Source organism: Amborella trichopoda, chromosome 1 (genome assembly GCF_054954075.1).
Source record: "Amborella trichopoda isolate Santa Cruz 75 chromosome 1, AtrichopodaSantaCruz75HAP2 v2.0, whole genome shotgun sequence".
Taxonomy (NCBI): domain Eukaryota; kingdom Viridiplantae; phylum Streptophyta; class Magnoliopsida; order Amborellales; family Amborellaceae; genus Amborella; species Amborella trichopoda.
Genome location: NC_142336.1, coordinates 47,711,469 through 47,725,222, shown reverse-complemented (window position 1 = coordinate 47,725,222; position 13,754 = coordinate 47,711,469). Strand labels below are relative to the sequence as shown.

Genomic DNA, 13,754 nt, shown 5'->3' with positions numbered 1-13,754 from the left:
ATCTAGTTTTTTACTACTGTTTTAACATTATTTTAAAATGTTTTGCTTAATCTTACTTTAAACATACATTTCCTCTTTTTTTTTTGGATTTTTTATGTATTATTTTATGATTTTTTTACCTTTTTTTTTGCTGCTACAGCCCTCAGCACTAATCGGGCCAAGTTACACAGACTTGGCCGGAGTAATCAGCTTGGGCCAGGACCGATTACTCTAAATCGCACTTTCTACACTGGTGAAAACCGCAAAACCAACTGCAGTCTAAATCAAAAGTTCAAATAAGTAGAGCTTTCTGAAAAATAAGGAAAATAGAGACTTACCAGAAGGCATAAAAAAACTTGCCCTTTCGTTTTTTTTTTAATGTGAAATCAACTGTAATCTCTCTCTCTCTGAGCAAAGATTTTTGAAAACCAAGGATAATACAAGACTTACCAGAAGGCATAAAAGACCCTTCACTTTTTTCTTGGTGTGAAATCAATTGTATTCTCTCTCTCTCTCTCTCTCTCTCTCTCTCTCTCTCTCTAGCGCACACACACACACACACACAACGGGAAGTAGGAAATGTTGTGAATAATTAAGTTCATATTTATTCCTTCTTGCATTTAAGTCCTTGAGGACTTTTTTGCCTTTTCACTTACTGAATGGGCCGGTTTGTCCTATAAGCTTTTATTATGAATACAAAGCATAAGATGGGGCGTGGGGGTCAAGATGACACCACCATGATCTCTTCCTCCACATGTGACACACTCTCCCTCATCTATCTATCCCAGTAACTTTATGTATCCTTCTAGATCGTGCTATCTCTTATACTCTTTTTATCGCTTTGCTATATTTTAACTTGGTATCAAATCAGGAGGCTTCAGGATATGTTTTTGAAACCTTAATGATGTGGTCTAACTATGCAAGGTCTCCAATAGCTATATGGTCAGAAACACTAAACTTGGAAAATCAGTTATGGACTAAAAAAATCTTAAATGATTATGATTCCCTTCTTTCTGTGAATTTTCTTTGTGATGTGTGGTTCGAGAAACTAGATCTGAAAATTAATGGTGGCCAAAACCCTAGATCTGGTTTGTGTTGATCGATAACTTATATCTAAAAATTGGTGTCATGCATTAAACCCTAACTCTCATGGTTACTTTCTATCTCGGTAGAGTTTGTGATCTGGAACTGAAAACCTTAAAAACTGATTGGGATGTTTTGATGTTTCTAAATTAGCTGTTGCACTCCTTTAATATGTCACACCCCTGGTCATGAGTTGTAAAACTCATATTTTATTGAGATCTCTTGCATGAATTGTCTTGGATCTCTATGTGGAGAGAAAAGAAGTAGCAGTTTCTGGAAATGAACGAGTGATTTTTGAAGCGGTTACATGGTGGCTGATATGATCAATATCAGTGATTCAGAACTCTCTTCTACCACCACGTGTATGCCAGGTGTATCCATGGAGAAAATGTTGGATTGCAGATTACAACTGTTAAACTTGATGGGACCAATTTTATGGAATGCTGCTGAAATGTTTATTGGCGGATAAGGGAAGTTGGGATATATTAATAGAAAATTTATTGAACTTGAAGAGAATCCTTCGCATGAGAAGTGGGGGACATAAAATTTGATTGTATTGACTTAATTGTCGCATTCATGCAACCTTCAATTAGTAAGGGTTCCTTGCTTCTTCGGATTGTGAAAGAGATATGGGAATTGATACACCAAACTTTGTCAAAAGGCAAGAATGTATCCCGGATGTCGACATGGAGAGGGATCTCTAGCAGCATATTTCTCTCTACTTCATAGCCTACGGGAGATATTGGATCATTATCAGATTTTTAAACCAGCTTGTAAGCAAGAAGGGGATAAATACAAGGAGTATATGGAACAAAATCGTATCTTTGAGTTTTTTTTGCTCGATTGAGCCCCAAATTTGAGGTAGCTAGGTTTCAAATCCTCGGTCGGGATAATCTTCCATCTCTCAATCAAGTAAATTCCTCTATCCGGAGTGAGGAAAGTAGAAAAAGTGTCATGCTCCATGTACAACTAATGGATCGTTCTGCTCTTGACTCAGCTTCATTACCCCCTAGGAACAACAAGGGGGGTGGATCTCGAAAATTTGGAAAAAGGGGTCCCAATCAAGTAGATAAAAGTATGTTGAAGTGTGATCGTTACGGTAGGATTGGCCACATTAATGAGAATTGCTGGGATTTACTTGGTCAAACAATAAAATTTAATCGTCCTGGGCAATTCAATGCACATAATGCTTCATCTGCTGGTGGTTCAATAACTATTAATGCATGTTTTCTGCCAAAAAGGAGATGATATCAATCCCTATAGAAGAAATTGTGAGCCTTCATCGATTGTTTACGCAGTTAGATCGCCCATCTGCTACCTCTAGATCATCGTTTGCCCGGTCAGGTATTCGTGCTTCTGCTAATTATGTCTCAATTTATGCGCTTGGACAATCTTGGATCATTGATTCTAGAGCTTCAGATCATTTGATTAGTATATCATCCTTTGTTTTCATTATCATTGTTTTGGTACAGATGGTTCGAATTGCTGCTTGATCTGTCTTCCATGTTGAAAAAGGACTTGTAAAAGGATCTGCTCAATTGTCTCTGTCATCAATTCCTCATATCCTAGCTTTGTTGCAAACTTAAATGTATGTTAGTAGTATTACCAAGAATCTAAATTGTAGAGTAACCTTCTTTCCTCTCCATTATGTATTTTAAAACTTGGTTATGAGGAAGAAGATTGGCAGTGGTCATGAAGCTGGTGGTCTCTATATGTTTGACTTGCTACCATTCCTCAAGCTCTTCAATCCAGCATTAATATTAACAAAGAGCGGAATTCGCATGGGTATCTCTGACTTGATGATTTGTCTTTCAGTGATCAAATATTTTATTTCCCAAGTTGTTTACTTCTACTAGTGTAGAAAAGTAAATGTCAAAACAGTGGGTTCTCATTAATGAGATTGCCACGGGAGTCTCTATATGTTTGACTTGCTACTATTCCTCAAGCTCTTCAATCCAGTATTAATATTAATAAAGATTGGATTTGGCAGGGCATCTCCAACTTGATGATTTGTCTTTCAGTAATCAAAAATTTTATTTCCCTAGTTGTTTAGTTCTACTAGTGTAGAAAAGTTTAAAGTGGAGTCTATGAACTTTCAAAACATTGTAGAAACGTTTTTACTCAGTAACAATAAAAGTATTGTTCTTTTTGCTTTTGTCCATTTTGATGTGCAGGGTCCATCTCTTGTGAATTGTATTTTTGGTTAATGGTATTTTGTATCTTTTGTGGATGATTACTCTCGGTTTACATGGATCTATCTTATGAAGACCAAAGATAAAGTTCCTAAAATCAAGGTCTTTCATAAATGATCGATACCCAGTTTGATACTAGAGTTAAAGTACTTAGGCCTGACCAAGGTGGAGAGTACTGCAATGGAGAGTTGTTCAACCTTGTGAACATCAGAATTCTTACTCATATGCCCCACAAAAAAAAGGGGTAGCTGAAAGAAAGAATAGACACATCTTGGAAGTTAGAGGTGCTCTTATCTTGAATATGAATACACCTAACAAGTATTGGTCAGAAGCTGTACTAACTGCATTCTATCTCATCAATCGGATTCCTTCTCGTGTTCTTGATAATGAATCTCCCCATTAACTTCTTCATCCTGATTGTCCACATTTTAGTGTTCCTCCTACAGTCTTTGGTTGTGTTTACTTCGCACACTTTCTAGGTCCAAATTGTACAAAGTTGGACCCCAAATCCAAGAAATGTATTTTCTGGGTTAGTTGTCCTCTCAAAAGGGTTACAAACATTATGATCTTACATCAAGGAAGAAATTTGCTTCCATGGATGTAACATTATTTGAGTCAACTCCTTTTTTACCTGCCACTCTTTAGAGGAAGCACAGTGTGGAAAAGAGCTGTCATGTTCTCCTTCCTGTTCCCATTTTTCCTGATTCTAGAGGTCAAGAGGACAACAGGGAGCAGTCCTATGATGTTGAAATTGGAAAAAGGGAATTAAAAGTCTAAACTCAATAGAAACAAAACGAAGTGGAGACCACCGTCGCTGACATGCCTCAAAGCCAGTTGCATACCTCTGATCCTGGTAATCCTAAATTCGATGAGTTCTCAGTGTGATCAATTGGATCTGCTCATGGCCCTACACAAAGGGAAACAAGGTTGCACTGCTCACCCAATTTACAATTTTGTTCCTTGTGAGCCATGATTCCTTCCTACCATGCTTTTGTGTCCTCTTTTGTCGTTTGTTTCCATCCCTTCCAGAGTTATAAAAGCTTTATCTCATCCTAAGTGGAAGAAGGCTATGTGTGAGGAGATGAGGACATTACTTACGAATGGTACTTTGAAACTGGTAGATCCTCCCAAATGGAAGAAGTTCGTTGGCCGCAAATGGGTCTACACAATGAAGCACAAGGTTGATGGTACTATTGTCTTTCGCAGCTAACTAGTGGCCGTTGCATCAATTGAATGTCAAGAATGCATTCCTTCATGGAGAATTACAAGAACTGTACATGGTACCTCCACTAGGGTTTCATGCACCTAGATGTGAAGGAAACCTATGTAGATTGAGAAAGGTCATATATGGACTAAACCAATCTCCATGGCTTGGTTTGAGAGGTATAGTGTCGTTCAAAGAATCGGTTATACTCAAAGTCATGCTGACCATACCTTATTCATCAAGCATACCAAGACCAGAACCATAGTCCTGATTGTATATGAGGAAGACATTATTTTAAGCAACAACACCCGGTTATGGTGATAAGTAGGCAAGGTTTCCAGTGTCATTGTGGATGAGTGCAAGCAGAGAAGCTACTCCAAGAGAGTAAGATCCATCTAGCCACATGGAATGTAGGAACGCTAACAGGTAAGCATGGAGTTAGCGGATACAATGAGACGCAGAAAAGTTAACATAGATTATCTACAAGAAACTAAATGGAAAGGGGAAAAAAGCTATGGAAATTGATGGATATAAACTTTGATATATGGAAAATAATAATAATAATAATGAAGTAAGCATAATAGTAGATAAAGATTTAAAAGGTAAAGTACTTAATGTCAAGCGAGTAGATAATAGGCTCCTATTAATTGAACTCGTGTTAGGGGAGGAAATAACTAATGTAATTAGTGCCTATGCACCACAAGTAGGACTAGAGGATGGAATTAAGAGACAATTCTGAGAAGACATGTATGGACTAGTCCAAGAAATACCAAATGGAGAGAGGACCTTTTTAAGAGGGGACTCAATGGTCATATAGGAAAAGGTTGTAGAGGATATGAAGGGGTACACGGGGAATATGGTTTTGGGGAAAGAAAAAAGATGGCTAAGGCTATCATGGATTTTGCTATGTGGCCTATGACCTAGCAATAATAGCAAACATCTACTTTTAAAAGCGACATGAACATTTAATAACTTATAAAAGCTGACCATATAAAAACCAAATAGATTTCTTTCTAGTCAAGAAGGTAGATCAACCATCATGTAAAAACTGCAAGGTTATCCCAAGAAAGAGTTTTGACCATGCAACATAAGCTTGTGGCTATGGATGTCTTCCTAAAGAGCTGGAAGAGAAAGAGTGAAACTAATAGGTGTCCAAGAACTAGGTAGTGGAATTTAAAAAAGGAGAACATAGACTTATTTGGGGATAAATTGATAAAAGAAAGAAAATGGAATTCTGAGCACGAAGTACTGTATTAAGAAAGTGGAGAAAGAACTTAAGGAGAAACTAGAGGGAAAAGAAACAAAGAAACCTGGTGGTGGAGTGAGGAGGTTCAGAAGGCTATTAGCGAAAAATGACCTTGTTATAAAGCTTAGCAATGGAGTGGAAATGATCACAACTTAGATGAATATAAAAAAGCTAAGGAAATAGTAAGGCTAAACTTAAAGTATATAATAATTTATACAATAAAATGGGGATAAGATAAGGTGAAAAAGATGTATTCAAACATGCAAAAATTCAAAGAGAGGAAATGTGGGGATCTAAATCATATTAGATGCATTAGAGTGAAGAACATAGGATCCTGGTGAAATATGACGAGGTCAACGAAAGGTAGAGAATTTATTTTCAAAAACTATTAAATAACGAACACTATAGGAGCACAACGTTAGGAGGAACCTTTGACATAAATGAGGGCGGAAGTCATAGTTACATTCGCAGAATTAGGATATCCAAAATGAAAGAAGCTTTGAGAAAGATGAAGATACGAAAGGCTTTAGGACTCATATGGTATCCCGATAGAGGTTTGAAAGTTCATGGGGGAGTTTGGCATATGCTGGCTTACCATGTTGTTCAACAAGGTGTTGAGAACAAACAAAATGCCAAACAAACAGATCAAAAGTACTATGGTACCTATTTACAAGAACAAAAGAGACATAAAATTGTATGAACTATCAAGGGATTAAATAAGCCACACTATGAAGCTGTGGGAGATAGTGGTTGAGCGACAACTGCGGCGTGAAATGAGTGTATCAGAAAATCAATTTGTTTTTATGTCAAGGAAGTCAACTAACGAAGTCATTTTCCTATTTAGGCATCTGATTGAGAACTTTAGGGCAAAGGAAAAAGACCTCCACATAGTCTTTATTGATTTAGAGAAAGCATACGATAGGATATCTAGAGATTTAATTTGGTGGGTATTGGAAAAGAAAGGAATCATCAGATGCTATATTGACATAGTGAGAGATATGTATGAGAGAAGGTAACTAGTGTCAGGATAACTAACAGAAAGACAAGTGAGTTCTTAGTGACAATGGGCTTACACCAAGGGTCAGCGTTGAGCCCGTATCTCATTGTTTTGGTTATGGATGAGTTAACCAAGCACCTATAACTTGAGGTATCGTAGTGTATGTTATTCGCAGATGACATAGTTTTGATTGATGAGACTAGAGGCTGCGTCAAGCAAAGTAAGAACGTTGAAAGGATGCTTTAGAATCTAAAAAGTTTTAAATTTAACCAGACTAAGACAAAATATATGAAATGCAAGTTCAGTATTAATAAGAGTAAGCACGAGGAAGTAGTTAGGATTGATGGTCAAGAAATACCTAAAAGAGATTGTTCTGATATCAAAGGTCGATCATCCAAGAGAATGGACAGATTGAGGAAGTTGTCACACATAAAATTAGAGTTGGATGGGCAACGTGGAGATGTGCATTCGGAGTTTTATGTAATCACTACATATACTATTAAGGCTAAAGGAGAAGTTATATAGGACGGTTGTAAGACCATCCATGCTTTATGAGACAAAATGTTGGGCAGTTAAGAAACAACATATCCATAGGATGAGCATAGTTGAGATGAAGATGTTGAGATGGATGAGTGGCAAGACAAAAAAGGATAGAATTCATAATGAATACATGCGAGGGAACTTAAGTGTGGCTTCAATACGCGATACAATGAGGGAAAGTAGACTTAGGTAAGCTAGCAATGTGCAACATAGACCTAATACAGAACTGGTTAGGAGGTGAGATTTGGTTCAAGTGGAAGGCTCTAAAAGGGCAAGCAAATGCCCACAAGGACATGGATAAAAGTAGTGAGAAAAGATGTGGTGATTTTTGATTTTATGGAGGGTATGGCCCTTGATAGAGAAGAATGAAGGAACATGATTCATGTAGTGGACCCCAAATAATTTGGACAAGGCTTAGATGATGACGACATTATTGTAAATAGTAGTTCTCAGGAAATTCAATAATTTAAAGGTTTTCTGGTGATAGAATTTGAAATCACAGATCTAGCTCCGCTAAAGTTCTTTCTTGGAATAGAAGTAGCCATGTCAAAAGGGGGAAATCTCCATCTCTCATAGGAAATATATATTTGATATCCTTACGAAAATAGGAAAGCTTAGGGCTAAACTAGTTGGCACGTCTATAAAATAAAATCACAAGCTTCATGACCAAAGGGGTGAAGCTATCAAGGATGCAGTTATGTTTCAAAGATTAGTGAGTCGACTAATATACATTTCACTTACAAGTCAAGATGTTGTCACACATTATGAGCGTGATTAATCAATTTATGCATTCTCCATGAACTACTCACTTTGAGGCTATTGTCAGAGTTTCAGGTATCTAAAATCATCACCAGGGAGAGGACTGATGCTTGCTAATCATGGGCACTTACGAGTTGAAGCCTATACAGATGCAAACTGGGTTGTTCTATTATGGATTGAAAATTAATATCCGGGAAATATACATTTGTTGGAGGGAACCTTGTAACTTGGAGGAGCAAAAAGCAGTCAATTGCAGCAAGACAAGTGCAGAAGCTGAGTATAGATCCATGGCTCATGGTACATGTGAATAACTCTAGCTAAAAATCCTTTTGCAAGAACTTCAGTTTTTTTATAAAAGGGTCAATGTCCTTGTACTATGATAACAAGGCAGCAATTAGTATAGTTCATGATCCGGTTAGCATGAACGAAGTACATAGAAGTAGATTGGCGTTTTATTTGAGAAAGGGTCGCTACCAAGGAAATTTGTCTTTCATATGTTAAAAGAGAAAACCAGCCAAGAGACATTCTTACCGAGGCTGTTGGGAAACCTCCACTACAAATGATTTTAAGCAAGCTAAGCATCATACACATCTATGCACCAACTTGAGGGGGAGTGTTGTGAATAATTAAGTTTGTATTTAATCCCTAAGGACTTATTTGTCTTTCCCATACTTCACGGGCAGTTTTGTACCTTAAACTTCTATTATGAATATAAAGTATACTAACCGCCCTAGAATTGAAAAGATGCAGGATTTTTGCCAAACCAGAATGATGATTTCAAATTATTAAGGGTTGACTACAAAGTAAAACCACAAGAAGCAAAGCTTCGTAAGCCTGACAAGTTGCTCATAGAATGAAATGAACGTGAAATGAGGCAATCATCAAGTTTCAAATAACTATGCTGCCTCCACATTCTTATATATAAAAGTTTTTTTGAAAAAATGGAAATAAATATACATACATAATATATTTAACTATCCATCAGCAAATATGTCGATTAAATAATAACAACTTCAGTGATAATGGAAACATGGAACACAGGTACTGATGCTACAAACAGGTGTATACTTTCTTATGAAATGTTAATTACGCATATACTTACGTGGCACCAAGGATAAAGATGCCATTGCTTTTCATCATTCCACCGTCTAAAGAAATGGCACCTTCACTTATGCAAGGAATGGCCGATTGCATCTCACTCCTGGTTCGATACACTTGCGATCGAGAAAAGAGACTATAGAACAGCGTTTCTCTCAGGTTATGTCCATTTGCAGTGACACGAGATAAATTCTTACTCTGAATGCTGATCATATTGACTGCAAAGCCTAGAAAGCCAGGTGGGTAATCCCCAGTGGGGAGTCTGGGCTCCACCAAATCAAGCTTCTTTTGCGAGTCCCCAGCTCTTGTGCCTCCTTGGTATGGTCTGTCCAATAAATTAGATGATACATATTGTGAACGATCCATATGGTGGAGTTGTTGAATGTCTACATTACAGCAGGAAAACTCAGGTGCATCCACATGGACACATCCGATTCAGTCAGGCTAAGCACCCTGCCTAGCCCAGAACCAAACATATGGGACCACGCAGAGTCTGGCCAGTTCCCAATATTTTATTTAATTTTTGTACTGACTTGGCCAAGTCTCTGACAGACTTGACCCCGACTTGGAATTGATATGCTGGCAAGTCCTGACACAAGTCCTTATGCTACATTTACAGCTAAGGAGTTGGTGGAACATCAAATGGTGTTCTTTTTTATAATAGCTTTTAGCAAATATCCAAGTAAATCTCTGGTCAGAAAACCATTTAGCTCTCGGATACTGTCTAAACAATTCTGAAGCAAAGTTATGTCTCTATTACCACTTTAAACTGTAGGACATGAAATGAAAAGCAGCAAATAACTTTACAGTAACAACTTGCCTTAGATCCTCAAGACAAATGACATAAAACCTGCCATTAGTGGGTCTAGCCTTAGAAATCCCATGTCCATGAATTCCAATTGCCTGGTCGATCATGCCGTCATTGTTATACTTTTTAAGAGCATTGACACCATCATATGTCTTACATACAATAGCAAGCATGGTTTCAATTCCAAGATATTCTGCAAAAAGCCTGGATAAAAATATAAGGAGATGATAATTAAGCCACCAAAAACAAAAAAAATAAACATTCTATACTGCAAGAGAGTCTGCTGGGGTCATCACTTTACAATCACATAATGGACAGTAATGGATAGGGGATCCACTAGAACAGTTCATGGCTGGTGATCCTAATGGTGGTCACCCCACTCTCTCCCCATCACCATCCACATTTGATTGCACCATGATGAGCCCCGTGGACTATAGTCTTCCATAGTTCATTGGACTACAGTATGGTTTTCCATGAAAGAGAAAGGCAAAGGAGATCACATGGAATGCAGCACCCATCACTTCTAACCTGCTAAGGTTGTCATTGCATAAATTCCCGAGCGTTGCGACTATACCAAGCACATCTGCAGTTACAGAATTTGGAAATGCACCCATGTATTTCAACTTGGATAATACTCCTACTGCTTTTTCTTGCCTTTGTATCTGCTCGTATGTATTCGCCTCAGCCTTTTTGTTGAGACCACTATGTATGACTCTTGCCCTTGGCTGCATCAGGAGGATAGCGCTTTTCAAGTCTACCTGCATCAATGGCTTTCCAATTGGTTAAAAAGCAAAGCAGCTGTCATAAAACTAAGATTGTCATAATCATCTAATTAATTTTTAAGGGATTATTGTATGAGCAAATCATGGATTAACTCGTAGTAATATTTCAACAAACTTTAGCTTTCAGATCTGGCTCAACAAATTTTAATACAGCATAGACACCTACATTTATTATTGAATTTAGATCATACAAAATTCAGGTTTAAAACTACTACTATTTGACCTATTATTTTGTTAAACAATACAAGTATCTGAAATCTGTATGAAATGTAGCATGTATTGGCTAAGTCTCATTTTTTACCTTAATATATCAAATTAAAATAAATTTGGAAAAGGCTATGATGATGATGATATCAAATTAAAATAAATATGACTACTTTGGTTGACGAAAGAGCCTTATATGAAATCCGAGTTTCAGCTTTCAACCATCTGCAATTTTGAACTCTGGCTATATGTATACTTGTGCTTCTGAGAACCTTGAAGAGAATTCCATCAAATGTACCCCAGCACACAGTTGATCTAAGCAAAACAAATAAAAATGGCTGAAGCGAGATAATCCTACAGGAAGCAGTGTACGAACCTTGCAATTGAAGAATTGAGTTATCTTACATGTCTGATTGATCCTTGAGAAATGCACAGTGGTCTTGATAATGTTTAATTTGTAGTCCCAAGTACTGTAAATTTTCCTCCAGCTTCTGCACCCATAAGAAATTTTATGAAGATAAACAGCTGAAATACATTATCAAGGAGCAACGGGTAGTAGAAGATAGAACTCCTTAATATGGACACTGAATAGATATTCCATAGAAAGAATTAGAAATAACAAACCAGTTGGCCATAATTGAACACTATCTCTTCACCGTGGAAATATAAAAGATATTCCATTCAACATTTTCAGATTTGGGAGAAGACAGGTTAAAAAGATCAAATATGAACTACTGATCTTTTATTATCAGCACTATCAAAAATTAAAATTTAATACTTTAATGGTTGGAAACTAAGGTTAACAAGTACTTAGTAATACCCAGGAAGAAATTGCATACATAATATATGTGTGCAGACAAAGCATTAGAGTAGGGATTGTCGCGCCATGCAATGGGCTACAAGGCCTTCTGCCCTGTGGAGTATCTTATCATGCATTTCACCTGTGGGCAATTCATTTAAGTCCCATCTGGCTATATATCTTGTTACTGACTTACTGCTAAATCTATTGTACACAATGCCTACACCTTCTAGTACTGCACCAGGGGAAATTGCTGATCAGTGGAAATGTGATGCATATATCCAAAACATGATGTTACCTAAACAACTACATTTGGATGGATTCTAAGCCAATCGCTAAGCTACGTCAACTTTTCTAATACATGGTTTTCTACAGCACTCTTATATTTCCATCGTGTTGTAAAATTACGGGAGAATGCATCGACCAGTGTCCTAATTGAAACAACAATCTCTAACCTAGCTCAAGATGCCATCCATAGAGTGCCATTGTATCAGAGCTAAACCCTCATAGGTACTTTGGTTTAGAAGTTAACCTTGAAATCATAGCCTTCTTTACTTCAAATAATCCATTCAAAAGACCCTACTTCGAATATTTAAATAAATATTTTTTAAATATCAGTTATTTTTCATGAAATAGACAAGATTTTCAAATTTCAAGGGCTTCCCCATTTTGTAATTCAGAAAAACATAGTAACACATTTTAGTAGGACATCTGTCCAAATTCAACTTTCTTTTTTTTTTATCTCCGGCCCCAATTGGAAGCCATTGTAAATGCAAAGTGTTTTCCTCACCAAGCAAATGTCATGTTTGAACATCTGTGTCGATGATACCCCTAGAGACGTTTTATATCTTTTTAAGTCCAGACGACTTCTAGAACAATCCTCATAACTTGTTATTGAACTCAGCTAACAACTTAAATGGCATTCTTGCGTGTTAGCAAAATACAACAACATTACCATGTCTTCAAGTTCACATCATCAGTAAATTCTCGATCACTAATAGATCTTATGTTAAACATCATCATCATCATTATCTAAACATTATGCCAATTACTTGGGATCGGCAACATGAATCATGTTCAGCCATTTTGCTTTAGTAAAGGTCATACCATCAGTCAGACCATAAGTCACCATATCTCTTCTCACTACTTTCATCCATGTCCTTTTGTGCATTCCCTTTGCCCTTTTAGAGTCTTCCACTTGATCCAAATCACCCCTCCTAGGTGTTGTATTAGGTCTACGTTACATATGGCTAGTCCACCCAAGTCTATTTTTCCTCATCATATCGCCTATTGGAGCCAATCCTAAGTACCATTTTATGTATTCATTCTGAATTCTATCTTTTTTATCATGCCACTCATCCATCTCAACATCCTCATCTCAGCTACACTCATCTTGTGGCTATGTTGTTTCATGACCGCCCAACATTACATCCCATAAAGTATAGCTGGTCTTATAGTTGTCCTATAAAACTTGCCTTTTAGTTTCATTGATATGCAACGATCACATAAAACTGCGGATGTACATCTCCACTTCGCCTACCCAGCTCTAATTCTATGCGCAACATCTTCCCCAATCTGTCCATTCTCTTGGATTATCGACCCAAGATTTAGAAAAAAAATATGTTTTAGTTATTTATTGGCCATCAATCTTAACTACTTCCTCGTTTCTACTTCTATTTTTCTTAAACTTGCATTCCATATATTTTGTCTTAGTCCAGCTAATTTTAAAACCTTTAGCTTTTAGAGCTCCCTCCAAAGTTCTAACTATGCATTGACTCTACCTCTACTCCCATCAATCAAAACTATAGATTGATGCGAGTAGAGGCAGAGGTATCATACAAAGAGATATCGGCTCAACGTTAACCTCTCCACTTTTTTTTTTTTTTTTGAGAATATTAACGGTTTCTCTCTACCAATTATCCTCCCACTGGTTAACGCTTCCTCATACATATCTCTCACCACATCGACTCATTTCTTTTCCAACACCCACCAAATTAACTCTCTAAGTACCCTATCGTATACTTTCTCTAAATCAATAAAGACCATATAGAGATCTCTTCCCT

At 37.1% G+C, this 13,754-nt stretch overlaps 1 protein-coding gene across 34 annotated transcripts in view; it reads right to left on the bottom strand.

Annotated features, from left to right (window-relative positions):
- Positions 1-13,754, bottom strand: part of LOC18442336 (En/Spm-like transposon) — a 29,764-nt gene that overhangs the window by 5,666 nt on the left and 10,344 nt on the right. For 18 of the 34 annotated variants that reach the window (XM_088869159.1, XM_088869174.1, XM_088869131.1 and 15 more), the window contains 4 exons: positions 11,269-11,383; positions 10,435-10,664; positions 9,919-10,110; positions 9,103-9,423 (listed from right to left, as the gene is read on the bottom strand). In XM_088869159.1, coding sequence (XP_088725285.1) covers positions 9,103-9,423; positions 9,919-10,110; positions 10,435-10,664; positions 11,269-11,383 — 858 coding nt within the window. Of the gene's footprint in view, positions 1-8,886; positions 9,424-9,918; positions 10,111-10,434; positions 10,665-11,065; positions 11,208-11,268; positions 11,384-13,754 lie in introns of those variants that run through there. The other 16 variants (XM_088869220.1, XM_088869198.1, XM_088869223.1 and 13 more) reach the window with 4 other exon arrangements.